This window comes from Eptesicus fuscus, chromosome 20 (assembly GCF_027574615.1).
Source record: "Eptesicus fuscus isolate TK198812 chromosome 20, DD_ASM_mEF_20220401, whole genome shotgun sequence".
Classification (NCBI taxonomy): Eukaryota; Metazoa; Chordata; class Mammalia; order Chiroptera; family Vespertilionidae; genus Eptesicus; species Eptesicus fuscus.
In genome coordinates, this window is record NC_072492.1 from 13,381,543 (window position 1) to 13,407,852 (window position 26,310).

Consider the following 26,310-nt stretch of genomic DNA (forward strand, 5'->3'; position numbering starts at 1 on the left):
TCTGGTCTCCGCAGAGGGCAGTCGCTGGTCTTGGTGGCCACGGGCTGAGGTTTTGGTGTCCACATAGGACAGAGAAGGAAGCTTTGAGCTGGTCAGGATAGGGAATGGGATGGAGACCTCTGCCTAAGGTGGGATTCACTTCCACTGAAGTGTAAATCAGTAAAAGTTCGGTTTCTAAAATATAGTCCAGGGAGATGGAAAAAAAAACTTGTCTGTTTGACATGAGCTCCGGGGACAAACAAAAAGAAAACTCTCCCTAAGAATTTATAATTGTGGGCGACCTGCATTCGTACGAGTTTTGGGGTTCAGATTTATACGATCTTCCTGGTCCTGAAAACTCCAACATAAACATCGGCTCTGGACCACCTGGAGGGGCCGGCAGAGGCAAATGCAACAGCTCTCAAGAGCTGTGCCACCAACCCAGGTGTAAAGAGTTCCCAGAGGTAAACTCTCACTGAAGGTAAGCTTACAATGTAAGTACAGAACTCAGAAGAGAAATACCGTATTTTCCGGCATATAAGACGACTGGGCGTATAGAATATTTTCCTGGGTTAAAAAGTCGTCTTATACGCCGGAAAATACGGTAATCAGCCAGGAGGAGGAGGAGGCAGCTGATGCTTCAGACAGGCAGACAGAACCCCCAAGAAGGTCAATGGAAAGTGCTTTTAAATACCAGGGGCCCCGTTAGATGTGTCTGAAGCTCAGGTTTGTCCTGATTGCAAGATGCTGAGTCCCAGATCCACGTCCTCTAACGATAAAAGGCTCCTTTATCCAATAAAGATGGCTGAGAGCACGGCCAGGGGTCGTCCTTTTCATAATCGGGAGTGGCTGGGCTGGGAAGAAGTCAGAGCACCGGGAGACCGTCCCCATCACTGGCAGAGGTGAGACCGTAGACGATGGGGGCACACTGGCTCTCGGACACAGCGCCTCTGGCTGTGCACCTGGTAACGGCTGTGCATCTATCTGGTAACAGCCAGGGCAGCTAATGCATTAGCCCAAGCACGGGCAGAGCTCAGGGAAGGAGGGCTCAGGTCAGGCGCTAGGACTGCATGGGGTGTCCTGAGAGCTTTCCTAGCAATGAGTGTTAGCCACGCAGTACAGAAGCCCGGCTGTGAGAGCCATGGTGACTGCTATGGGGCCAGCGTGACGGGGAGAGTGGCTTATGCTCAGGCCCAGCCAACTGAGGCTGCTTACGTGCTTATAGTCAGAGAGGATATATCTGGGCACAAGGGCTCCAGATGGGGGGACAGGGACAGGGTTGTAACCCTGGCAACACATTCTTTGTGGATTCACTAATGAGACCATTAACTCAACAAATCGTGATTGATAGCTACTCTGGGCCAGGACAGGGCCTGGCACAAAGGTTGCCGTGGTGCATGGATCTGTCAACTTTTGCTCTCTCACCTGGGCGTCCAAATGGGCTTCCTGAGGACCAGAATGTTCCAGACTGGCTTCTTGGACCTTTGATTTCCCTGGGTTCAAAGCCACCACCACCCCGCAGCAGGACCAGGTCCATATATGGCCTCCGGCTGCCCTGCCAGCTCCTCCCGCCTGCTCAGCCACTGGCTCTTAGGGAATCATTGATTTGCTTCAGGCTGCCCGTTGGTTAAGGGTGAGATGGCCCAGTTATTCAGCCTCAGATCTTGAGTGGGCTACACCTGATGTCATGGTTCATGTTGAAAACAGTGGGATAGCTGCCCCTTTGGGCAGCCTGTGGGGCCCATGCAGTTGAACTTTGCCCGCTCCCTTCTCAAGGGGATGAGTCAACAGGATCTCTGTCTAGAGGTGACCAGGTGGCCACCCATGTTAAATTTCAGCTCCCCGGGTTGGGATCAGAGGTAGGAACAGAGCAGTTCATCAAGGACTTCATCTCAGAGGTGCCCTGCCCGAAGTGGCCCTGGGGCTGTCACCTGGGAAGCGAGGGGGGCAGGTGTGGATAGACTGCACTGGACGACACCCTCTTCCCCGAAAGACAGTCACTCAGTGGTGCCCAGAGGCAGCCGATGCTGCCATCCCAGCAGCGCTGGCCTCGCAGTGTATGCTGTGCCCTCACGTGCCCTGTTGTTCAGTTCATTCATCCACTCAGTGCTCACTGGGCACCTGCTGTGTCAGGCAGGGCTGGGTGTGGTTGAGCACAGGGTGACCCCCATGCAGCCGCCCCTGGGACTCTGGTTTGTGCCTCCCTGCAGCCTGGGACTGGCTGGGATGCCCATAACCCCTGTGCCCTGCCTGTGCTGTTCATCCTCCTTGTCACGTGCCCCGGAGCCTGTCTCCCTGGTGTCTGTCCCACCCCAGAGCAGCTGGCTGAGGACCACAGTCCAGTCCATCTAGCTGTTTTGTCCTTCTGGGGTTCAGTCGTGCCACAGGACAGGAAGGAGTTCTGTGAGCCCAGCATGAGCCATCACCCCAGGTCCTTTCACCAAGGCCAGGGCAGCCACATCAGGAGCTGGCTTGTGGGTGCACATTGCCCCTCAAAACAACTCTAGCTGCCGGGCATTATGTCGGTGAGGAAAAAGAGGGGATTGAGTCCACAACACACCCATGCTTCAGAGCGCATCATCAGCAGTGCCAAGGACTTGACCTCAGGCCAGTCAGATGCTCAGCCTGGATGGTTCTCCCCGGCACCAGCTGCCCCCCTTCATTTGTGCCCAGCTAGGTGGGTTTCCCGACGTTCAGACCACTGGAGACGTGGTTGACCAGATGGGCTTCCAGACCAGGGCTCGATCCTGCTTTGCAGTCCTGCGCAGAGAGCCCTCTGGCCGCGGGGCTAGCTGGGGAGGGGGTTTCTGCTGCTGGTCAGGTGCTGAGCAGACGGGGAGCAGGGAGAGATGCTGAGCCCCAGGAGATCTGGGATGGGTATTGGGGTGCCATCTAGAGAAACTCTGATGAGTCTGGAAAAAAATGAGCAGTTGATGCTGGAACATTCCAGGTTTGTTCAGCACCAAGGAAGCCAACTAGGGATCCACAGAAGGTCTGAGGAACACCGTGGCCTGAGGCTGCCTGGGACGGGCGTAAGGAGTAGTCCTCGAGCTCGGTGAGAGCTCACGATCGGGGAGGAAGCACGGCAGTGTGTCACTCGGTGGCGCAGTGACGGGAACCTGGCAGGGTGCCGATTTCCAGGCCTGCTTCTGCACACTCACGGGGAAGCCATACACTTTTCCAGAACATCCGCCTGGCAGGTTCCCTAGTGCCGAATCTGGCTCAGGATGGACGCACAGTCCGGATTTTGTGGAGGGAGGGGGGGGAGGGAAGGGAGGGGGGAAGAAAGAAAGGAAAGGTGAATGGACACCGTCCCCCGAGAGCTGGTGGGAACAGTGAGACCTGAAGGCAGACAGGCGGCCCCTTGTCGGTGATCCTGGTGTCCAAGGCCCTGGTGCCTGGCTTCTCCCAGGATCTGGGCTTGGCCACACCCCATGTAGGGCAGTTTGCCTTCTCTGATGTGAAACCTGCCCTCCTGAGGATGCCCCTTCAGATGCTGAAACGGAGAAGCCACCAGTTACCCTGGTGACAGGCGCCAACTGCCAGGAGCACCGTTTCTCACCGAAATCCTGTTTTTCCCCCAGGGAGGTCGGTCACATACCGCGGGTGCTTCAGACTGCCGGAGAACATCACGCACGCTTTCCCCGACTCCCTGATGCAGGCCAACATGACAGTGGAGACGTGTTCGGGATTTTGTTCCAAGAAAGTAAGACCAATTATAATTCTACCACATCAGCGTGTGCGGTGGCCTCAGAGAGGGGGCAGGTGCGGTGCTGGGCTGCAGACAGCCGTCCGCCCGGAGCAGCAGGCCACGCGGCAGACATCCCTGAGGGTGCCCGCAGGGAGTGTGTTGCTAGGGCCGGTGATTCCAGGCTGGGTGGGGAATTGTCAGCGAAGGTTGTAGAAGCTGGAATGATCATGCCTTTCCCGACATGAGCTCTTGGCACAAGTGTCAGATGGTAGAATGACTTGGTTTGGAAGCACGAAGATGCTGGGTCAGGACCTGGAGAGAACAGACGGGTTTTCTGTTGTGTGTGCTGATGGTGTTGGCCATGAACCTGACTTCAGGGGCTGGAGTCCCATGGGCACCTTTGGTTCAGCCTGGGCTGAGGAGTGGGTTGTGACTGTGCGGGGGCTGGGCTGGGCACCAAGGCTAGCTCTGGGGTGGGGAAATTGGCCAAGGCCAGGTAGGATTTGCAGAAGGCAGGACGGGGAGGGGGGAGGAGGAGGTGAGGGGAGGGGATTGTGAAGCGAGGCTGGTGGAACCAGCAAGCTGTGCGAAGAGCACTGAGATCCGGGGCTGGAGTCCAGCAATCTCCAAATTGGTCTGGATGCTGCAGCCCCGGAAATGGCCCTCAGTGGCCTCAGGCTGGGGTTTGGGGCTGCTCCTTTGTGTGGGGGTTCAGTAGCCTTGATGAGACCATGATACCTGGCAGTGCAACACAATGGGGCTAAGAGAGAGGGTCCTTGGCAATGATGATGATGATGATGATGGTGGTGGTAATTATCAACAGTAGCTAACATGTATTGCTTGTTTATTTCATGCCAGCTACTTACTGTTCCAAGCCCAAATGTGCTAACCAATTTAATCCTGTAGCAACCCTATGGGATAGTTGTTATGATTATGCATTTTGCAGGTGAGGAAACTGAAGCAGGGAGAGCTTGAGCATTCTTTCCGAGGTCACATAGCCAGTAAGGGGGAGGGGCAGGGGGGAGCCAGGATTTGAGCTGTGTGGCTCCATGGCCTGCTGGTGGTTTGAGGGTGCAGGAAGTGGGCCTCCGCGAAGGCAGGTGTGGTTGGACACGGAGGAGCCTGCCCTCCACGGGTGCCCCGCCCTCCCTGGGAGCTGCCCTCCCTCTGCTGCGTGCCCTCCCCCCTCTTGCGATGCTCCCCTTAGAGGCTGGTGGAGACAAAGCCTTGCATGTGCGCCTTCCTCTTGCGCACGCACAGCCTTTGAAGAGGCTCCTGCACGTCCAGCATTTTCGAAAGCTTCCTCCGAGGAAGCTTTCAGGGCCTCAGGGAATCACCAGACACATGCAGCCAGCCAAGAGCAGTTTGTTGATTTGCAAACATCTGGCCTGGGCATCTCGACTTCCCCTCTCCCCCTCGTGGGAGCAGGGACTGGGGTAGAGGCAGCAGGGACACCTGCTTGTGTGCTCACAAGGAGACAAGCCGCTCTCCAGGGCCGCCTGCACACCTGCTGGTCCCAGCAGGTCCCCGAGGAGCCTCCACTGGAATCAGAGGAGCTCAGCTGGGCCAGACCGGGCTGAGGGCAGCCTCCTAGGGGCAGTGTCCTGTGTGCTGGGTGCTGTGCGGGGGACCTCCCCACCAATGATCTATCGGCCTCACCCTCCAGCGCTCCCTGAGGGAGGTACTCTGATCCCAGCTGCTGCAACAGAGCCAGAGCAGGTCTGCACACAGGCAGGGAGCCACTGGCGTTACAGCCCACCCTGCCGCCACCCCCTGTGCTTTTGTGCTCCTCCCTTTGTGTGACATTGGGCGGAAGGGCCCCAGGGGGTGAGTGCAGAAAGGAGGCAACAGGGAAGAAGAGAAGAAACAGGGGGACGTGACAGGAAACGGACATCACCGCTGCGTGTCCTCAGTGTTTTAAATGGTTTTTCGTAGGTAATGGGCTCACACAATGAAAAGACACCAAAGTGCTCGGACGGGAGAGTCTTCCTCTCGCCCGGTGTCTCCACCACCCAGCGTCTGTCCTTCCTTGGAGGCAGCCATGGTCCTGACTTCCTGTGTCCACAGTCAGAGAGCGTCTGTGTCTCTTCCAGCAATCGTTTCTTTCTAAGACATGATTCCTTTACAAACCCACAGGTGGTAACGAGCTACTTACAGCTACCCCGCGTGGGACTGGTAGCGATCGCTTCCTATTGGCAAGGAGCCTGCTTTCCCAGCCTCTTACTCCCTCCCTTACAGGATGTCCTATAATTTATTTAACCAGCCTCCTGCTGTTACACATTTAGCTTGTTTCCAGTCCTTTGCTTTTACAAATAAGGCTGCAGTGACTCTCCTTGTGGGTGGGGCCTTTTGTTGCGGTGGATCTGAGAGACAGAATTCCAAGGAGATGCTGGGTCCCAGGCCGCGTGTCCTTGTCACGAAGGCAAATTTTGCCACGTTGCCCTTGGCTGAGGTTATGTTAACTTCACACCCCCACCAGCGCTGTGTGAGAGGGAAACCAGGCACCCTGAGGCTCTTCTTTTAGGGACGATGACTTCAAAGCAGCCTCCGAGGTAGACACCCCAGAATTCTGGGGGCACCTCCTCTGGGGCGGCCCACGAGGGCCCGGAGATTTCCGCCCTGTGATTTCAGGCACACACCTCGAAGATTTTACACTCTCCAACTTCTGTTTTCAGCCTTTCTTCGCTGTTGCTGGCACAAATCCATGCTGCTGCGGTTTCGCGTTGGAGCTCGTGCCAACGGTACCTGCAGGCTCCCGATCCCTCCCCCGCTTTTCACGTTAGCACCTTGTGCATCTCCCCTCGTGATGCGTTTTAAGGACAAGTCACAGGCTCAGCTCTGGCCAGTGCTGGTGGGAACTGTTCAGGTCAGCACAGGGAGGAGAGGGCACCCCGGGTTCTCGAGGTGCCTTTGCTTGTTTCTCTTCCCGGCCTCCCTGCGTGGTCGGATGGGCCGGGGAGGGTGGGGGTTTCCTCCAGGGCCATTGTTTACATGCTCAGAAGTGTGCAGCTGCGAGGAACAGTCGTCATTTCCAGCATTCATGTTGAAAGCAGGTCTTGGCAGGACACATTTAGTGAGATGTGGCCAAACTTGGGGGGGGGGGGGGACGGTGCTAGCAGAGCTCGGGGGAGGAGGGAAACCTGGCCTCAATCATGAGGTAGAGCTCACCCTTGGGGAGGGACTGAGATAGGACTCGACAGAGTGAGGTCAGTGCTGATGGGGGCGAGGGAGACTCGGAGGCCAGTAGCACCAAGGCTGCGGGACTGACCCAGTGGCCGCTCATCTGCACTTGTGTGGAAGCGGGGAGCCAGAGGATGTGGTGTGGAAGGTGGGTGGAGACAAATTGCAATGGGCTCTGGATGCCTGCCTCAAAGCCCAGATGTTTTTGGTGCATCAGAGGGAGCCACTGGTGGTGTAGCAGGGAGAGGATGCTGTGCCCAGCGTGGCACTTCACAGCCGTAGGCGGGGCTCTGGAGGGGGCTGGAGGCGTCCTCTGTGGATCCCTTTGGGAGGCAGCCCTCCTCAGAGACACCTTGGGAGATGCCTTGGTAAAGCTGAGATAGAAGGTGGCCTGTGGGCTGGCTCTGGAGTTAGGGATTCCAGGTAGGGCGAGGACGAGGCCCAGATGTTACTCATCCAAGGAAAACCACCGTCTACCCAACAGAGTGAGCCTTTAGTTCCCAAGCTGTCCATCCCTTCTCCCTCATGGGTGTTGGTGTCACTTGGACTCAGGACTTCTGGAGCAGACACCCCCGCCCCCTCATTGGGCAGCTCCAAGCTCTGCAGTTTCCTGGCCAGGGTTTTGCAGGGACTCTGCCTTCACTCTACAGCAGGGTTTCTCAGCCTTGCAACGATTGACACTTCAGGTCATGTCACCTTCGTTTTATCATCTGTCTGTGCATTGCAGGGTATTTAGCAGCATTGCTACCCTTTACCCAGAACATGCCAACAGCCCCTCCCTGCTCAGTTGTGACAACCCAAACCGTCCCCAAACGGCCACATGCCCCCTGCAGAACAAAATTGTCTCTTCGTGCCCGGTCAAAAGCCACTGCCCTCCAGGGCCAGCTTGAACGTGTTGGTTCAGCAATGTCCAGGCTCGGCCCACGTTCCCCATGAGTCTGGGTCCTGGAGAACAGTTGTCTCATCCGACTATTTGGTGAAGATGAGGAAGCAAATTCTGCCTCTGGTGTTGATGTCTGGGGGATGTGAGGTCAGTTGGAGGCTCAGCTGACCCAGGCCTGCAGGGACCAGCGACCTGTGTGCAGGAATGGCTTCCCCTCTCCTGTCCTGGATGCTGAGGGGCTGAGAGAGGTGAACTCGGATGTCTGGCTGTACTTTCCTGTCTGAAGTGCCAAACACTTCCTCTCCAGCAAGGCCAGTAGCACCGAGGCTGCAGGGCTGCCCCAGTGGCAGCTCCGTCTCCTCCTAATTTGGCTGAAAGACAAGCTCAGATGTTCTATGGTGTGGGAATGGCTACACATTAAGCCACAGCCATACAGTGGACTATAATGCAGCCATTGAAAATGGTTTCAAAGACTTTTATGATGGAAAATGCTCACAGCAGAATGTGAAATGAGACAGAGCTAAATCTGGGGGAGGGGACTAGGGGCTTAATTAGGGCAGGCTGGGCTGTGGGGCCCAGCAGCAGATGTGAGAGTTGGGGCTTGGAAACAGGAAAAGAGGGGAGCCCTCCTTGCAGCACCCCCATTTTGAGCACCATCTGGGGTCTATTTGTAGCCCCAAATGGAAATCTCTATTGTTTTTTGCTAGTTAGTTACAATGAACTTGGGGAGCTCCAAGAGTGTAGTTTGACAGGGAGGCGAACATTTTGGGGGGAATAGCAGCATCTTAATGATCTGACTGTCTGCCAGCAAGAGAGACTGGACCGATGTAATGTGTTTTTAAACACAGTACAATGATCTTGTCTAATTTTCTGTGGTCGTTTTGGAGATGGGAGGAAGCCTGCTCATTTTCAGTACTCAAGATCCTATCAGCTCCTTCCTTTGGACAGAGGTGAGGATGAGGGGGGAGGGGGTAAACTTAGATATTTGTCTTGCTACCAGTTCAGATCTGGGGGTGATTAATTTCGAAGCTTGATATTTGTGTGCAAACAGATAGACCATTTGTGGTAGCAAGGATTCCCACAGTGGGCTGGTGAGCGAAATCTGACAGCATCTGTAAATAGGTTACTAACGTGTGAAGCTTCCCCAGCATTATGCCTTGTGATCTGAGGTTTTATCTGCCGGGCACTGCTGCTGGTTCTACCGAGAAAGCAACCAGAGGGACAGGATGGAGGGGGGAAAGGGGAGAGGGGAGGGGAGAGAGAGGTGCTCCCCTTCCTTCTTGTCCTCTTTTAGCCTCTTTTGGTGCATGCGTTCTTCATAGAGAATATTAACCCCCTGGGTGTTTTCCCATTGACATTCTTCTAGGGGTTTTTTATTTGGCCGTTTAATGGCAGCGCTTACCCATCCGCCTGTGAAATGGAAAAGCACATGTTACTGTGGAGGCTGCTGGGCGGCCGCGCTGGCTCAGTCCACTTGGACCCCAGTAGACGCGGTCTATGCTGGTGGACTTGCTGTCTCCATGGGGCACGCAATTTCACGCTCTGCCAAGGTTGGGTCTGTGAGAGTTTGGGTTTGTGAATTTCTACCTGGATATTAAGAATTTTTTTCTTTGCCAAAATGCTGTATAGTCATTTCAATAGGTGACTGATAGGGGGTGGCTTTGGATTTCCTATAAAAATTCTGTAGTAAACCTGTTGATGTTATGGTGTATGTCTCTAAAGAACATTTTGTATTTTCTTTGAGGGGGAGTTACACAGGCTTTTTTGAAGAAAATTTTAGAAATTTTTGGAATGCAGACATAAAATTAAAACTCACTTGTCACTTTATCGCACCAGAGAAAACAACTAATAACACTTTGCACACTTTTGTATGTATATATATATATATATATGTCCTTCTAAAGTGTGTATATATATCCTTGGGAGGTATATACTAGGTGTATTGGTAAATAATGTGGATTTTGTAATCAAAGAAAACACGATAATTTCAAGAGAAACATCAGAAGTGCTTTATTCAAAGTAATGTCCATGGCTAGCTACACATTTCCCCCATCTTTCAGGTAATTTGTGGATACCGTCCCAATAGAACTTTTCTTGTTTTGAGGCAAACCATTCAGAGACCCAATTTTCCATTTCTTTGTATGTTTTGAAGTGCTGCTCAGAAAGTGCGTGTGCCACCTATCGGAACAAGTGGTAATCTGAAGGAGCAAGGTCTGGTGAATACAGCAGGTGGGTTAATACTTCCCAGGCAAGATCTTTTAACTGGTTTTTAAGTGTGTGATGGTGCATCATCATGAAGCAAAATTACTTTGCCGTGTCTTCTGGCCCATTCTGGTCTTTTTACAATCAAAGCATGGTTCAAATTAATTATTTGTTGTCGGTAGCGATCAGTATTAACGGTTTCACCTGGTTTTAGAAGCTGATAATACACCATACCTTCCTGATCCCACCAAATGCAGAGCATTGTCTTCTTTCCGAAGCGATTTGGCCTTGCAGTCGATGTTGATGGTTTACCTTGATAAACCCATGATTTTGTGCATTTGGGATTCTCAAAATAAATCCACTTTTCATCACCAGTCACAATTCGATGCAAAAAAGACTTTCTTTCGTGCCGTTGAAGCAACATTTTACTGATGACTTTTCGGTTTTCCATTTGTCTTTCGTTCAGTTGATGTAGCACCCATTTTCCTTCCTTTAAAATCTTTCCCATTGCTTGTAAACGATTGGAAATTGTTTGCTGAGCAACGTTTAATCTTTCTGCAAGTTGTTTTTGAGTTTGACATGCATCTTCATCCAATAATGCTTGTAATTGTTGATCTTCAAACTTCTGCGGTTAACCTGGATATTCTTTGTCTTTCACGTCGAAATCATCACTTTTAAAGTGTTTAAACCAGCATTCACAAGTATCTTGAGATGGAGCATGTTCACCATAAGCTTCCTGAAGTATTCAGCAGCACTTTTCTTCAAAATAAAGTAATGAATTATAACTTCCCGCAAATGCTCTTTTTTTGGCACGAAATTCGACATTTTTAAGTGTAAAATATCTATGATGTTAACACCTTCAGCAAATTTGACATATGAAGTTTTGAAGCTTGTTGTCAATACAACAAAATAGCATACATATCAAATCGCATATATATCAGCATATGTGTAACTCCATTTATTGAAAAAAATCCCCATTATTACCCGGTACACCTAGTATATATCCTTCTAAAAATGGAAGGAGGGAGCTTTAGAGGCGGCGTGACCTGGGTACACAGCCCTGCTCGGCCCCTTTCTCGATTTGTGGTCCTGGCCAGTCACATAGCCCTGAGCCTTAGTGTCCTCCTGTGCTGACCGGGGTTGGCGGCGGCGGCAATGCCTCGCCAGACTGCGAGGAGGACTCGGTGACTTTGCTGTGGTTTGGGTGTCTCTTGCATAGCGAGTATTCCAGACAATGGGATGATGATCGTTACTATTCGGCTTCCCTGGTTTCTTTGCTGTGCGTGAGGTGTTTGAGAAACTGCCTAAGACGAGCGGCTGGTCCTCTCCGTGTCAGTGGAAACCCGGGCACCTGGGGCTCCCAGGGTGTGGTGGTTCTGAGCCACCCAGGGTTGAATGGACTTCCTTTCTGGCACGTGTTTGGCTTTGACAGGGAGGGTGTCGCATGGAGCGGGGGAGTGTGTCTGCTGTCGGGGGGCCCAGGGTCTGCAGAGAGCCACTGCCCAAGGGGACACCCAGAGGCCCCCGGAGACACTGACATTTGCCCCAAACAATCCCGAAGCAGCACTTCTGAGGCTGGACACAGGCAGGCGGCTGTGTGTCAGCTCTCAGCATGGAGAAGCCCTGCCCCACCCACGCGTTCAGCCTCCCCTGGACTTAGGCCATCCAAGTTTCTGGGTGTCTTTTCTCTGACAGGCACCTCACGAGTATTTCCTTCCATCCTCAACGCCCCCTTACAGATGCGGAAATCAAGACTCAGTCCACCTTAACCTAATCTCACGCCTGCTGACTCCCAAGCCTATAATCATCGAGCTATGCCCCTTTCATAGAGGTGAGCAAACCCAGACTCAGAGATGCTCACTAGCTTGTCGACACTGTGCACCTGACACCAAGCCTTGGTCTGGCTCCACCTCCCCGTAGCTGCCTCTCCAAACCACACACACCTCTCCCAGCCCACCCCTGCAGTCAGACCCCACGGTCATCGGGTCGGAGCAAACAGGCTCTCAATCACAGTACCAGCTGACGGGTTTGCATTCAACTTGGCATTTGCCCGAAAGCACCAAAAGCAAAAGTTGGCCTCATCCCCCATATCCGCAGCCACCTTTGTGGCTGTCTGCATTCCCTTTTTGTATCCAGACTTGCCTCTGGAGTGAAGGGAACTGCCCTGGAGGTAAAGACTGGTCAGAGCTAAGTAAGCTCTGTGCTAGTTTGCAGGTTTCATAAAAAAAATCCATGCATTCATGTGTTTGCCTCCAAGGAGTTGAGTGTGGGTGTGGCAAAGCCCTGGACTGGACTCCAGGAAGCTGGCTTCTCTTCCACTCACCCTGATGGTCTGACGTCTTGGGCTGCTCACTCCCTGCTTTCAAGCCTCAATTTCCCCTTCAAAAACTTGAAGCACTCATCTGTGAGATTTCTGTAATTCTGTATAACCATGGAGATCCCAAGCAAGGTGCTCAAGGAGGAATGACGATGGAGGAGATGAGACCCAGCTGAGCCAGTTTGTTAGAGGTGTCCTTCTTGCCTGTTGGAATGTCCACTCCTTGACCCTTGGCCATGACCAAGCCATGTGGATCCCCACAACCCAGAGAGCCCAGTCTTGGCTGTGTCTTGACCTGGCTCCAAGCTGACACCCAGGCTGGGGCTGGAGATGAGGTGTCCGAAGTAGGATGCATATCCACCCGCCCTCCAGCCAGGCTCAGTGGCTCCCTCTTCAACCCCTCGTCTTGTTTATTTAAATGGTCCCACATCTATGTTTGTGCTTCCTTTTTCTGCCTTGCTTTCTCTAATCATCTTCTCCTTTGTCTCTTCATGTTCTCGTTCTCTCTCTCTCTCTCTCTCTCTCTCTCTCTCTCTCTCTCTCTCTCTCTCTTAGGGGTGGGAGGAGTGGGGAAGGTGGCAGAGAGATAAGATTCTCCAATATTTAATTTTTATGGAAATCATGTCCTAGAGACCCCCAAGGGGCTGAAAATTGTTCTGTGTTTTCAGAATCCAGTGATGTTGCTGAAGTGGTTATATTGTAAATAAAACCACATTACTGTCTGCAGCTCTCCCATGCTCTGCAAACACCTGGAAACTTGACAGTTTAATCCACTCAAGGAAGCAAAAAGGTTCGGGTCACTGGTGGGGGCAGCCTGTCCCCAGCCCTGGGATACAGGACTAGGAGGCATCAACGTGGGCAGCAGCATTACAGCCAGGGAGGGAGACAGAGCCAGCGCCCTGAACAGAGCTACCATGTTGCTGAAATTTTCTCTGAACAGGAATCCCAGGAGATCCAAGCCCCCTGGGGTCCCTGGTGTTGGGGGCGAGTGTTGCTTAGATGCACCAGCTTTTTTCTCCTCCCTCATGCCCAGGGCGAAATGATCAACAAAAGTCTCATGCCCAAGTCCATTGCCAATAATCTGGGGGGAAGTTGGGACTGTAAAGGACATTCATTCATTTGTTCATTGGTTTGTCCATCAAACAGTCATTAAGCATCCACCATGTTCTAGAGAATGCAGCAAAGCTCACAGTCACACAGAAATCCCTGCTCACACCCTCGGGGAAGGAAGCAAGCAATAAGCAGGTCAGCAAGTAAAACGGAGCGGATGTTGAATGCCGACAAGTTACGTGGAGGAAAATGAAGCTGGAACCTTCAGTATTAACCCACGAGAAAGGAAAATATTTATTGGCTGAAAGTCTTGTACACAAATGTTCATAGCAACTTTATCTGTAATAGGTAGAGACCAGAAACAGCCCGAGTGTCCCTCAAGTGGATGAATCAACAGATTGGTACATTCACACACAGAATAATAGGGATAAGAAGGAACAATCTATTAACAGATAAAACAACATGGGTGGGTCTAACAAATACATTTCTGAATGAAAGAAAGCAGACACCCAAAAACAGACATTGGATGACTCCATTTATATTCTAGGCAAAATGAATCTGTGTCGGTAGAAATCAGCAGCGGTTGCTGTGAGGGAGGGTGGGCTGATTGGAAAGGGGTGGAGGAAACGGGTGTGAGGGAAATGCTGGTCTTGATACACATGCATCAAGACTGCTGAGGGTACACTTAGGGTCAGAGGATCTCATCGCTGTTATACCCCAGTGAAACCAAATTAGAAGGCCCAGCAGCAGGGGAATAGGATGGTGGGAGGATGTGGTGACTTGAAGTGGGCAAGCCAGAAGGCCTCGGGAGAAGACAAGTTGAAGAAAGTAAGGGAGATAGCCACATGGGTGTCTGGAGGAGGAACATTCTAGGCAGAACAGCAAGTGCAAAGGCCCTGAGGTGGGAATGTGACTACACTGGCCAAGGACTGGTAGGAAAGCTGGTGTATTCGCTTCCCAGGGCTGCTGTAGCAAGTGCTGCAGACGGATGGGGGCTTCAACAACAGAGATTTGCTTCCTTGCAGCTCTGGAGGCCAGAGCTCTGAGATCCAGGTGCTGGTTTCTTCTGTCCCTAGACTGCACGTGGACTTGGCCCTTTGTCTTCATGGGGCCCTCCCTTGGTCTGTGTGTGTGTTTGTGTTCTAATCACTTCTAATAACCACACCAGTCAGACTGGATTGGGGCCCACCCTCATGGCCCCATTTAAACGTAATTATCTCTTTAAAGACCCAGTCATGTTCCGAGGTAGGGGGTTAGGATTTCAACATGTGAAGTTTAGGGGACACAGTTCAGCCCATAACAGCCAGTGTGAACAGACGGGGACACAGCCAGGTGGCCGCGTGCTCGCCCCATCACTGCCGTGGGTGCCCAGGCTGCTGTGGTGAAGATGTTGATCTGGGAGGAGGCAGGAGGGAGGGTTGTGGGAGGGGATGGATGGTGATGGTGGGGGCTGGAGTCACAATTCCTGTGATGGCTTTTCACCAATTCACGGCAGCGGAACTTGCTTCCAGAAAGCCAGTGGTGTTCTGATGGAGGGGCCGGACGGACACAGATTTTGCTTTCTGTGCAGTAGAGGCCCGGAGGCCCCCAGGGGGTTGTGACATCTGGCTGGACATGCTGATGGGGCTTGTCAGCCTTTGTCCGCTCACTGCCACGTCCCGTCACCTTGGCCCTGCACCGGGACAGTGGTCCTGGCTGCCGGTGCTGGATTGCCACCGCAGCTGACATTGGGGGCAGCTGTGGTTCGGGGCATGGCTGGTTCCAAAGTGAGGGCCTCATTGTGGCCGCTGAGTCTTCACAGCAATCCTCTTCTGCATGTGCCTGATCAAGACTGAAGGACCACAGGCTAACGGGGGCAGGGGCTTCTGGCCTTCCCTTGGTCCTGAGCTTTCCAGGCCTTGGAGGGGGAGCCAAAGTGAGGACCTTTAGGAAACAAACTCCTGGTACTCTAAGAGGCAGGGGGTCTGGGGCCCACCTCTAGTACAATTAAAGGCCTGAAGAGAGAAGAATAGGGGAGCACTTACCATGTGCTGGGCACTGGGCTGGGTCCTTCTCATGGTCCTCCCTTCATTCTCCGCCCACTCTGTGAGCTGGATGTCATTACCCCCACGTTACAGATGAGAAAACCAAGGTTCAGAAAGGGCAGGCTCTTGCCCAAGGTCACGCTGGTACGGAATTGTGACTCTGGAACTTGAGTCCAGGTCTTTTAGATGATAAACATGGTGCTTTCTCTGCTCTGTGCTGCTTCCTCCCTCTGACATAAAAGTTCCTGGATACCCACCCCCACCCTCCAGCCCCATTTCAAGCCTCTCCCAGGAAAGCCTTGGGGATAGCCGTCCTAGGCTCACTGCCCTCGGGGTGGGCCAGGGGAAGCTAGTGAGGGGCCAGAGAGAAACGAGATCCTCCGGCTCTTCCAGGCAGGCCCATCCGTGGAAAGTGTCCATTTTACAGGTGGAGAGACTAAGGGGCGGTGACTTCCTTGTGGTCCCAGAGAATGTTTATGAGTTTTTCCAATGCAATATGGAGCTCTGAGCTCTAGAATCAACGCATTAATCAGATGGTGTGTGTGTGTGTGTGTGTGTGTGTAGGTGGGTAGGGGTACATGCGTAGTGGGAGAAGAGTGAAAACATCCTCTGTCTGTCCTACGTGACAGCTCAGCTCTGAGAGACAGACGTGGGCCTGGGCCCTGGTAAAAGTCCTGGCAGAGGCCAAGCTGCCCCTCAGCCTTGAAGAAGGATGAGGGAGGCGGGGAGGGGCTTTCAGGGAGACTGGGCATCTAGTGGAGAGTTCAGCCTGTGCCTGGAACAACAGCCCTGCATGCAGGCAGCTTCAGGCAGCATCTCCTCCCCTCGCCCCTGCACCCTCTCCCCTCCCCCAGGCTCCGCGCTGCCCTCCCTTGGCTGGGACACCACCTCTATTGTCTTCGCTGAGATCCCTAGCTTTGCCAAGCCGTGCTCAGAAGACGCTATTGATTTCCTTTTATTTACTTATTTATGAGATTTCTCCATGGGCAGAAAAAAAAGAAAGAAAGAGGTTTGTGCAGCGCTTCTCTCAGCAATGAGAAGTTTTCTCCGCCCACAGCCTCCCTCTCGCTCACACTCCTAGACTCCTCTCCCGTCTCCACACTCCAGGGGCTCGCACCTCCTGCATGCAAGATGCAGGGACAGGCAGAGATGAAATGGGGCTACGTGGCGTACGCAGTGCCACGTACATAGTAGGTGCTCCAAACTACCTGTGAGAGAGGTGGGTGAAGGAAGTGTTGAGTGAGCCGTGGCTGATGCTGGAGGGTTAGGGGACAGAGGACGGCCCACTCCTCTGTGAGCACCGAGCCTAAGCCGGGCTCAGTGCTGGGCAGCTAGGACCCTTCTCATCTAGTCCCCATAATAACCGTGCAAGGTGGATTTTATTACTTTTGTTCAATGTGAAATTCGGAGAGGTTCAGCACCTTGTCCGAGGTTACCCAGCCCGTGACCCCAAATTCACATCCAGGCCTTCCGGATGCCAGGGCCCAGCTCTTCACCGTCCAGTGTAGCCCCTCGGGGAACAAGAAACCGTGCAAGAGACCGCCAGGAGCTGAACCCTGGCACGGCCCTTCTGTCCTCAGGAAGCCCTCTGGGGCTCAGCACCTCGGTGGATCCAAGTCTACTCTTGCCCACCCCTCCTGTCTTGGAGAGGTGGGTATGTGGGCATCTGTCCTTGGTCCTGAACACCCAGCAGTGGGATTCAGGCATAGGATTGGATTGGGTCTCTACAGGCAGAGCTAGTGGGAATTCCAGACGTCACTCAGGGCTCCCGGTTTGTTAGTTAAACCTGTGACACCTTGAGCCCTAACTGCCCTGTGTGGGCTGATCTGCCCCGTTCTGACCCCCCCACACACATTTTCTCCCATGGATGCCACTGTCTGGAGCGCCTGTTCCCACCCGGTGCTCCTGACTGCCTCCTAGACGTCTCGGGAGCCCAGATCCAGGCTCTGCTCCCTCCTTGCACACCTGACTCACCTGCCACAGCACCTCTCTCACTGCGCTGTGCCTGCTGGATTGTCGCCAGCTGGCTGTGAGCAGCTGCTGGAGGGCAGGAGTCACATCTCATTGAGTTGGTCTCCCTGGGCTTGGGCACCAAGCCCGGCACTAGAAGGACGGACAGACATCCCTGTTGCTCCCCTGCAGCCGGCCGTGGCTCCACATGTTCATCCTGCAGCTGCGGCAGGCGTGGCCTTTGCATTCACCTCAATGCTTCTCTTCCTCTCCGTGTCTGGCAGGAGTTCCCCTTGGCCATCCTCAGAGGCTGGGAGTGCTACTGTGCTTACCCCACCTCCCAGTTCAACCTGCGGGATGCTGTGGACGGCTCGCTGTGTGGCCAGGAGTCTGAGGCACAGAAGCTGGCAGAGTACTGCGAGGTCTACCAGACGCCCGTGCAAGGTGAGCCCCGCCCCAGAGGTGGGCAGGGCCTGAAGGATCCTCCTCCCCGTGCCTGCCTCTGCTGGTGGCATGTGGTCTGGGGGTTTGGAAATGCTGGCCATGGTGGAGTGTGCAGTCCTGGGGTAGGAAAGGCATCTATGTAAAAACCCCGGGATCCTTGTGGATGGTCTCATCTTGGGATAATGGATGGAGGAAGCCTCCACCATCTCTGGAGGCTGAACCAGGATGCAGGGCTCAGTTTGAAAAGCACCTGACCTTAATCTGAATCTCTCTGGGGATGAAGGTGGTTTGGAGAAGAAAGGAAGAGCAGAGAGTCAGGGTCCAGAGGGACAGCAATGGAAAGGTGGCGGCACTGGGTGGCAAGGGAGCTCAGGGCCACAAGGGCCTCAAAGGTCTCCTGAGGCAGCCCAGGACCTGGGATCCAGTAAGGCTCCTGGGTGGTGGTGGGTAGCATTCTGTCTGCCCGACTGGCCCTAGGAGCTGGTGGAGGAAGAGCAGAGAGAGAGGGATGATGCCCCCTTACGGAGCCTGCTGTGACCCAGCACAGCCCAGGGCTTTGGGGCTTCCACCTGAAGATTTCAGGCAGCCCTGGGGGGCGGGGGGGAGGAAGAGGAGGCTCAGAGAGGTCACTTGCCTGAAATTCGTCCAGCAAGTTTGTTGTTGGCTGTACCTCAGGGTGTGGCATTGGTCCACCCAGCCATGACCCCAGCCACCTCCCCTGGAGTTACCTGTGCTGTGCCAGTAGCCACGGCTTGGCTGTGGCCATGGAGACAAAGCAGGGGCTGCGGGTCCACAGGTGCCAATTTGCACCACACTCTTGCGTGGGCTTTGGGGCCTCGTGGTCCCTGGGGCTGTGCAGGTGGCGAACCCCTCCCCCTCAGTTCACACCTGTATTAAGCGGGAGTCTCGAGTCAGCAGTTTCTATCTAGGGGAGTCCGGCGGTGAGTCTGAATCACCATGGGGGTGAGTGACCCTGAGATGACCTCTGGCTTTCAGACACTCGGTGCACCGACAGGAGGTTCCTGCCCACCAAGTCCAAAGTGTTCGTGGCTTTGTCGAGCTTCCCGGGCGCCGGGAACACCTGGGCACGGCACCTCATTGAGCACGCCACTGGCTTCTATACCGGGAGCTACTACTTCGACGGAACTCTCTACAACAAAGGTGAGCAAAGGCAGAGAGCGGGGAAGGCGGCTCCCTTGTGGCCAGACAGTCCCCTGGGAGTGGGGAGCAGTGCTTCTCCCACGTGTGTGTGTCAGAACCTCCCAAGGGCTTGGTAAATGCAGCAGATTCCCTGGCCGCGCCTCCGAGTCTGGCTCAGTTGATCTGGTACGAGCCTGGGAACTGCCGTTTCTGGCAGGCTCCCGTGAGGATGCAGGCCGGCCTCGGGCCACACTGCGAGTGACGGCTCATGGCTCCGCTCTGGATTCAAAGGGAAAGCCTCGTAGCTTGGATTCCCTCTCTAGAAACCTTTCCTGGATTTTCCTTACTTTTCAGAACCCTCAATAATTAAGTGAGACGGTATCTGCTAACTCCTTTTTTCTTTGTAGGCAAGGGGTAGCTTATCAAAATGCTTTTTTTTTTTTTTAAATCCTCACCTGAGGACATGCTTAGAGAGAGGAAGGGAAAGAGAGTGAGAGAGAAATAACCATGTGAGAGAGAAGCATCCGTCAGTTGCCGTCCGCACACACCCCAACTGGGGATCCAACCATAACCCAGATGTGTGCCCTGGCCGGCAATCAGCCGGCAACCTTTTTGGTGCACAGGACGAAACTCAACCAACTGAGCCAACCCAGTGAGGCTCACAGTGTTATGTTTTAAAAATATATCTTAAAATCTTCAAGAGTTTTATGCTTTAAAATCTTGCAGAGATAAGGGGCCTTATCAGGCTACGTAAGTGAACATAAATGGCCTGAGTCTGCGCTGTTTCAGAACCAAGAATCTCAGGTAAGTCCAGTAGCATCTCAGTGTGTGAAATGCATTTCTCTGTTGTCAAGTATCACAACAACTAACTTTCTTCACTAGAGTTTGGTGTAGGAAAAGAGGGTGCTAGAGTGGCATCCTAGAGAAAACGGAAACTTCTGAGCTTGGCAGTGGGTTCTGGAATCACCCACAGCAACCTCAGTCCGGTTGGGACAAAGCCAAGGTTGTTCATATAACCCTTAGTCCTTGGGAGCCTTGGTTATGGGTCCCTACACGTGAGTGGTCAGGTGAAGCATGTGGTGCTGCCCCGTCTGGCCTAGTCCCCTGGGAACCACCCACTGTGTACAGCAAGCATGTCAAACTCAAAGGCTAACGGGCCAAATAAACGAGGCATGTGGCCCGCGGGCCGCAAGTTTGACATGCTTGGTGTACAGGCTGCAGTAACCTGCCTCGTTCATCTAGAAGTCTTTCACCTGTATCTCTCACAGCTGGCTCTTTGGGTCCCCAAATGGCTAAGTGGCCCAGTGGTTTGAACAGCCACATATAAGTGTTGGGCAACTGCCTCAGCATGGTTTTAGAGATACCAGGACATCTTTGAGCCTTACCGGACCAGTCAGATGTAGCCACTGCCTCAGAGCTCTTACAGAGCAATGACATGTGCAGATGGGAAATTCACAAGGCAGCTCCAAAGCCAAAATGCCAACCCTGTCCTGGGTGAACGTGGTTGAGTTGTAAGGAAGAGTGGCCGCTGTTGGCATAGGCGGAGGCAATACCAAAGGCACCCTGGGTCTCGAGCGTCAAAGACTGCATCTCAGGTTTACACAGCCCAGAGCTGGACTCCTCCTTTCCCGGAAACTCCCAGCTGCTTGACAGAATGAATCAAAGCAAAACTTTCAGTGTTTGGCCCATGAAAGAGATGAGTTTGAAACGTGTGGAGCTTCAGTAGGTGAACCCAGAATTCCAGATTCAAAAGAAACTTGCAAATACAGATGCTTCCCAGCCAATCATGAAAGGGGTGAAGGCTTATTTATGTTTCAAAGAGCCCAAGATAAGCTCATGCACATCTATGGAGCATGTCCCCAGAGCTGGCTGCCAGAGCTACGCTGGGATATGGTTGGGAAACAAGATTCAGAGGACATTTTTCTATGACATCCCACTATACCCTCTAACTAGTCCCTGCTGATCTTCGTTCCCATAGCCTCTATTCTCTGTAGTATACTTGGGCTACTTCCCTACTAGACTGTAAGCATAAGGACAGGGTCTGAGTCTTGATCCCTGACATAAAATTGGACTCAGCATGAGCACACAGTAATCGGTGTTGATAAAAGTGTGACTCTTTGGGTGGGTGGGTAGAGAGTGACCTTCTCAGCCAGAAGTGATTCGGGCTCGAACGCCCAGGACTGGCCCAAGGGACCCAGGAAGAAGGCAGGCCCCCAGCCCAGAGAGATTGTTCCAGGGGAACAGGGCTCTGTTCATAGAAACGGCCCTGGGTTCTGCAGGGCCGGGCTCAACCACTGTGGATGAGGCCTTGGCCAGACCTGCTCTGGGGTCCCAGGTAGAGACTCTCCATAGATGCAAGGCTGGGGCTCTGTTACAGGACCATGGCGTGAGGTCAGAGGGAGGGCAACAGCTGCTCACAGCCCTTGAGTGTAATGATGGGGATCCTGTTCCTACTGTGGGGAGCTGGGTGGAAGTGGGGGGCTTCTCAGGGACACACACAGCCACATGGAGAGAGCCCTGGCTCTGTTGCCATGGTGCTGTGTGATCCTAGGCAAGTCACACACTCACTCTGAACCTCAGTCATGCGTGCAGCTATAATTGACTCGCAGGGGTATTTGTGATGTTCATGTGAAATTGCCAAGAAAATACTCAAATGTATGCGTCTCCAGCATTTAGAGACAGGGCATGATCAAGCCCTCTGACTCCTGACTCCTGGGGATCTGCAGGAGGTGCCTTATCTCCTTTGTCTAGCAGACGCCATCTTTCCCAACTCTTAGACATCTCCTGCTGTCTTGGGCAGGGTCAGTCCTGTAGAGGCTGCTCCTGTCAACCATCGTAGGCCCTCCCAGTGCCCTCTGCTCGGCCCCTATTGCCAGCCTTCCCTCAGGCATGCAGGTGAGCATTAGGATCTGTCTGCCGCCTGGCAGGGTTTAAGGGCGAGAAGGACCACTGGCGGAGCCGGCGCACCATCTGTGTGAAGACCCACGAGAGCGGCAGGAGGGAGATCGAGATGTTCGACTCAGCCATCCTGCTCATCCGGAACCCGTACAGGTCCCTGGTGGCCGAATTCAACAGGAAGTGCGCCGGGCACCTGGGCTACGCGGCTGACCGCAACTGGAAGAGCAAAGGTAGAGAGGGGCCTGGGGGCGGGGCCTCACTGCAACGTTATTCACGGAGTCACCTGCTGACACATGCTTACTGAAGTAAACTGTGTGCCAGGCACTGGGCAAGGCCCCGGGGCCCAGGGAAAGGGGTCAGGGTCTCTGCCCTCAAGGCACGCAGTCAGCTTTAGGCAGCGAAAGGCAGAGGTGAGTAATATAAAGCCAAGTGTGTTCCTCCAAAATAAAGCTGCCTTCAGCAGGGTGGGGGCATGATGAGATGCAGGGCTGTAGGCAGGCAGGCTGTGCGTCTGTCCCTGCGTGGCTCTGGGTCAGCTGGGGCTGACCTGTGTCTCCCCCCACCCTTTCCCCATCACCCTTCACCTAGAGTCTAGGTGAATCGTAATGTAAATATCTGTGTTTTCCGATGGTCTTAGGCTCTACAGCAGCGGTTCTCAACCTGTGGTCGCGACCCACAGATTGAGAACCGCTAGCAGGGTCGCCTAAGACCATCGGAAAACAGAGATATTTACATTACGATTCATAACAGTAGCAAGATTACAGTTATGAAGTAGCAACGAAAATAATTTTATGGTTGGGGGTCACCACAACATGAGGAACTGTATTAAAGGGTCGCGGCCTCAGAAAGGTTGAGAACCACTGCCTTAGAGTGACAGGGGGGCCAGGAGAGGAGGCCTGGCCAGCACAGCCTCTTCCTCTCACCGGGAGGCCCAGCAGCTGCCCCACACATGCTGCTCGGTCCCTGCCCCCCATATCAGGTGTGCATAGTTGCCAGAGACAAGATCCAGGTGAAGGAGAGTGCCTCGATTCCCACCTGTCTTCAATGCTGCTGTCATGCCCTGTGTGCAGCCCAGCTCTCCCTGGCCAGGTGCAGTCGCTAAGGTCAAGGAATTCATAGCACACGAGAGAGAGAGACAGTGCTTGGTCCATGCAGTTCACATTTGTTTTAACTCGATGTGTTTGCTGGGAGGCAGGCAGACTCAAGGTCACGTCTTCCCGGCTTAGAACTCTTCAGAGCCCAGCCTGATATTAACCCTTATTCACACTAAGTCACCTTCCTCAGCAGGGGTTCAGGCAGGTTGGCCCTGGGTGATGGAAAATGGAAAATCCTGGCCGCTTCCCTGGGCATCCAGGGGGACCAGCAGCCCTCCGGGCTGGGCCCTGACACAGCACCCCTCTGTTCCCCCCCAGAGTGGCCGGACTTCGTCAACAGCTATGCCTCGTGGTGGTCCTCGCACGTGCTGGACTGGCTCAAGTACGGCAAGCGGCTGCTGGTGGTGCACTACGAGGAGCTGCGGCGCAGCCTGGTGCCCACGCTGCGGGAGATGGTGGCCTTCCTCAACGTGTCCGTGAGCGAGGAGCGGCTGCTCTGCGTGGAGAACAACAAGGAAGGCAGCTTCCGGCGCCACGGCCGGCGCCCGCATGACCCTGAGCCCTTCACCCCGGAGATGAAGGACTTGATCAATGGCTACATCCGGACAGTGGACAAGGCCCTGCGTGACCACAACTGGGCTGGGCTGCCCAGGGAGTACGTGCCCAGATGATAGGCCGCCGCTCTTCGCGCCCTGCTGAGAGCCAGCCGCCCCCGGGGCTGCACCCGCTCAGATGCTCAGGTGGTGGCCTCGCTGGGACACGGGCTGCCCAGTGCCGCCTCCCTCGGGTGCAGGGAGACCAGCCACAAGCCCTTAGCCCACCCGGGCAGACACGATGCCACAGGACAGACACACGCTCCTAGCTAGACACGCTTAGACACGCCACTCCACGCTACAGTGCCTGTTTTGACAAGCCCAAGTCACCATGCAGGGTGTGCCAGACACTCCCAGACTTGCCAGCACACAGTCTCCAGGCCATGTGTTCCCAAAGGCTCAGTCTGTCTCTCGCAGACACACGTGCACCTGGGTTCTCAGAGGCTCCAGGTTTCCTTTTGTCAGTCCCAAGCATGGACTTGCTGGTCAGGGTTCTTGACTGCGGGGGCTGGGCTGGGCGGGCACCTGCTCTGAGCAGCAAGAGGTGGGCTCACGGACTGTTGCTACCGGGCCACGTGGTCCTGACATCCCATAAATGTGTGTGGTGTGACCACTGGGCACCACGAACTCTGCGGCCCTGCCTCCCGCTCTCTGTGGATGGGCTGGCGGCACCGTGGGCAGAGTAGAGCACCCCTAAGCCATGCACCAACCTCAGGACCCACCGCAAGTCCTTTGCACCCCCTGCCACTCTTCCAACATGAGTGTTCCTTGGAGGGGTGCCTCTTTGCCTGGCTTCTTTCTCCACCTGTACCCCGGGAAGCTGGGCATTCACCCCATGCCTCACATACAGGGTGTGAGAGTGAGGGGACGGTGGGTTGGGGAGGGGGCTGGGCCTCAGGGGAGTCCTGGACCTGAGGGCCCCATATGCCATTAGGATCGGGGTTGTGTGGACATGGGGAAACCCAGGAAGTCTTGGGGTCACTGTAACTGGTGGCCCTGCCCATCTTGACAGGTCCCTGCTCTCCGGGGGGTCCTGCCCTTGGGTCATGAGGAAGGGGTGCTGCACGGTCCATCAGCAACACAGCGTCCTGGACGCTCTGGGGAGAGGCCATAGCCGCAGCTTCTGCCTGACCCCCAATGGCCATGGCCGAGCCTTCTCTGTCCCTCTATGACTCACCCACCACTTCCGGTCACCAGCCTCTGCCACACTTCTGTCTCTGTTTCTGCTACGCTGCCATCTTTCCCACTTATTCATTCTTTCCTCAACAAAAGGGGAGGGCACTCCCAGATGCTGACACCTGCTGTGTGCTGGCCTCCAGGGGAAGACCTGTGTGAAAGGCCCCTTCCCCATCCCAGCTCAGTCTAGCAGGGCCAGGGGAGGGGTCGTCCCAGGTGGAGAGAAGCCCAGTAGCAGGAGCGTGTGTGCTGAGCAGCTCACGGTGCTTGGCCCCTGTGCCTGGGGTCTTCAGGGAACGCACCACAGCAACTTTGACCTGGTCTCCAGAAATCTGTAGGGATGATCCCAGCAAAGCAAGAGGGGGAGGGTGATGAAGGCAAAGAGAACAGCATGTGCAAAGAAAGGCTCAGAGGCTTGGAAAACACTGGTAAATGGGGTGTGGGGTGTGCGTGTCTCTCCAAGTCTGCAGCAGAAGGAAAGGAGCGGGTGGGTGAGGACAGAGGTGGGGACACAGAAAAGGACTCTGTCCTCACAGCCACTTAGTGTTCAGCCTGAGCAGGGCGAAGGTGCTGATGCTCACTACCTTCACCTGACATCTCCTCAGCCTGAGCCAAGCTGCATCACGGCGAGAAAACGGGGCAAGGGTTTGGGAAGCTGGGCATGGGGATGGCCTGGCCCTCTGCTCCCTGGCCCATGGAGGAGCGGGGGGAAGGGTGAGCTAAGAGCCACCCTAGGAAAGGCAGGCAGGGCTGGAGGGCCCAGTGGAGCCCCCTTCCTCAGAGGGAGGCCTCCCCCGCCTTCTGCTTTGCCAACGACTGAGCTTGAGCATCTGTGCTCCTGGTGGCCTCCAAGTTCCTCCTGAGGTCCCCCAAACCCACCCTGATACTAAGGCTGTTGTAGACCCTCCCACAACACCATCTGGCTCAGCTCAGAGCTGGGAACACCAGGGGTTTTATAAACGTTATTGGCTCGGCCTGGGCTCCATGGTCAAGTCTGTGAAGGCCTCTGTGGCTGTCTCCCGAGTTCTAGGAGCAGTTGAGACCCACCAGTGGGAAGAGGGCCAGGGAACACTGCATCCCAGAGCAAACCTAGAGTCTCAAAGGAGACAGCAGCACCAACTGACGGAGAAGAGGGAAGCTGGCATCCTCCCTAGTCTGGCTCCATGGCTGCGGCCCTCACTCCCTGGCCACCCAGACGGTCTTCAGGTAGAAGACTCAAAAGCCGTGGGGGCTGGAGAGGCAGACATGTGGCTGGAGAGTGGAGCAGGACCACTGCTGAGGCACAGCCCCCTGCGCGTCCCCCTTCCCCACCCCAGGAGTCAGGAGAGCAACAGCACAGCGCATTCCTTCTGGTGGATGGGTGGGTGCATTCCCTGCAACCAGGTACCCTGAGACCTCTCCTTCCAGGGTGGAGAGTCAGCTGCTCAAATGGCCTTGTAGCTTGCTTGCACCTTGGCCAGGCATGCAGGTGAGGAGAATGATGGTGACAGGGTGCATCCAGGTCAGGACGAGTCACTGCCCATAGGAAGGCACCTGACACTGGGCAGGTGCTTCTGGATGTTGGGTGAGCAAGGAGGTGCAAAGGCCCTACCTGGTTCTGGCTCCCAGAAGCCGTAGCCCCGGGCCTGGCTCTGTGGGAGAGCAGAGCACAGGAAGGGGGATCCGTCTGTCCTCTTGAGAAAGTCTGTT

The 26,310-nt window shown here is 54.5% G+C and overlaps 1 protein-coding gene across 2 annotated transcripts in view; it reads left to right on the forward strand.

Moving 5' to 3' along the window:
* The window catches only part of WSCD1 (WSC domain containing 1), a 43,067-nt gene extending 18,987 nt beyond the window's left edge, over nt 1-24,080 (forward strand). For both annotated transcript variants that reach the window (XM_054709141.1, XM_028132988.2), the window contains exons 5-9: nt 3,564-3,685; nt 17,561-17,720; nt 18,717-18,881; nt 21,788-21,988; nt 23,171-24,080. In XM_054709141.1, coding sequence (XP_054565116.1) covers nt 3,564-3,685; nt 17,561-17,720; nt 18,717-18,881; nt 21,788-21,988; nt 23,171-23,523 — 1,001 coding nt within the window. In that variant the 3' untranslated portion in view covers nt 23,524-24,080. The remainder of the gene's footprint in view (nt 1-3,563; nt 3,686-17,560; nt 17,721-18,716; nt 18,882-21,787; nt 21,989-23,170) is intronic.
* Nucleotides 24,081-26,310: the final 2,230 nt, after the last annotated feature.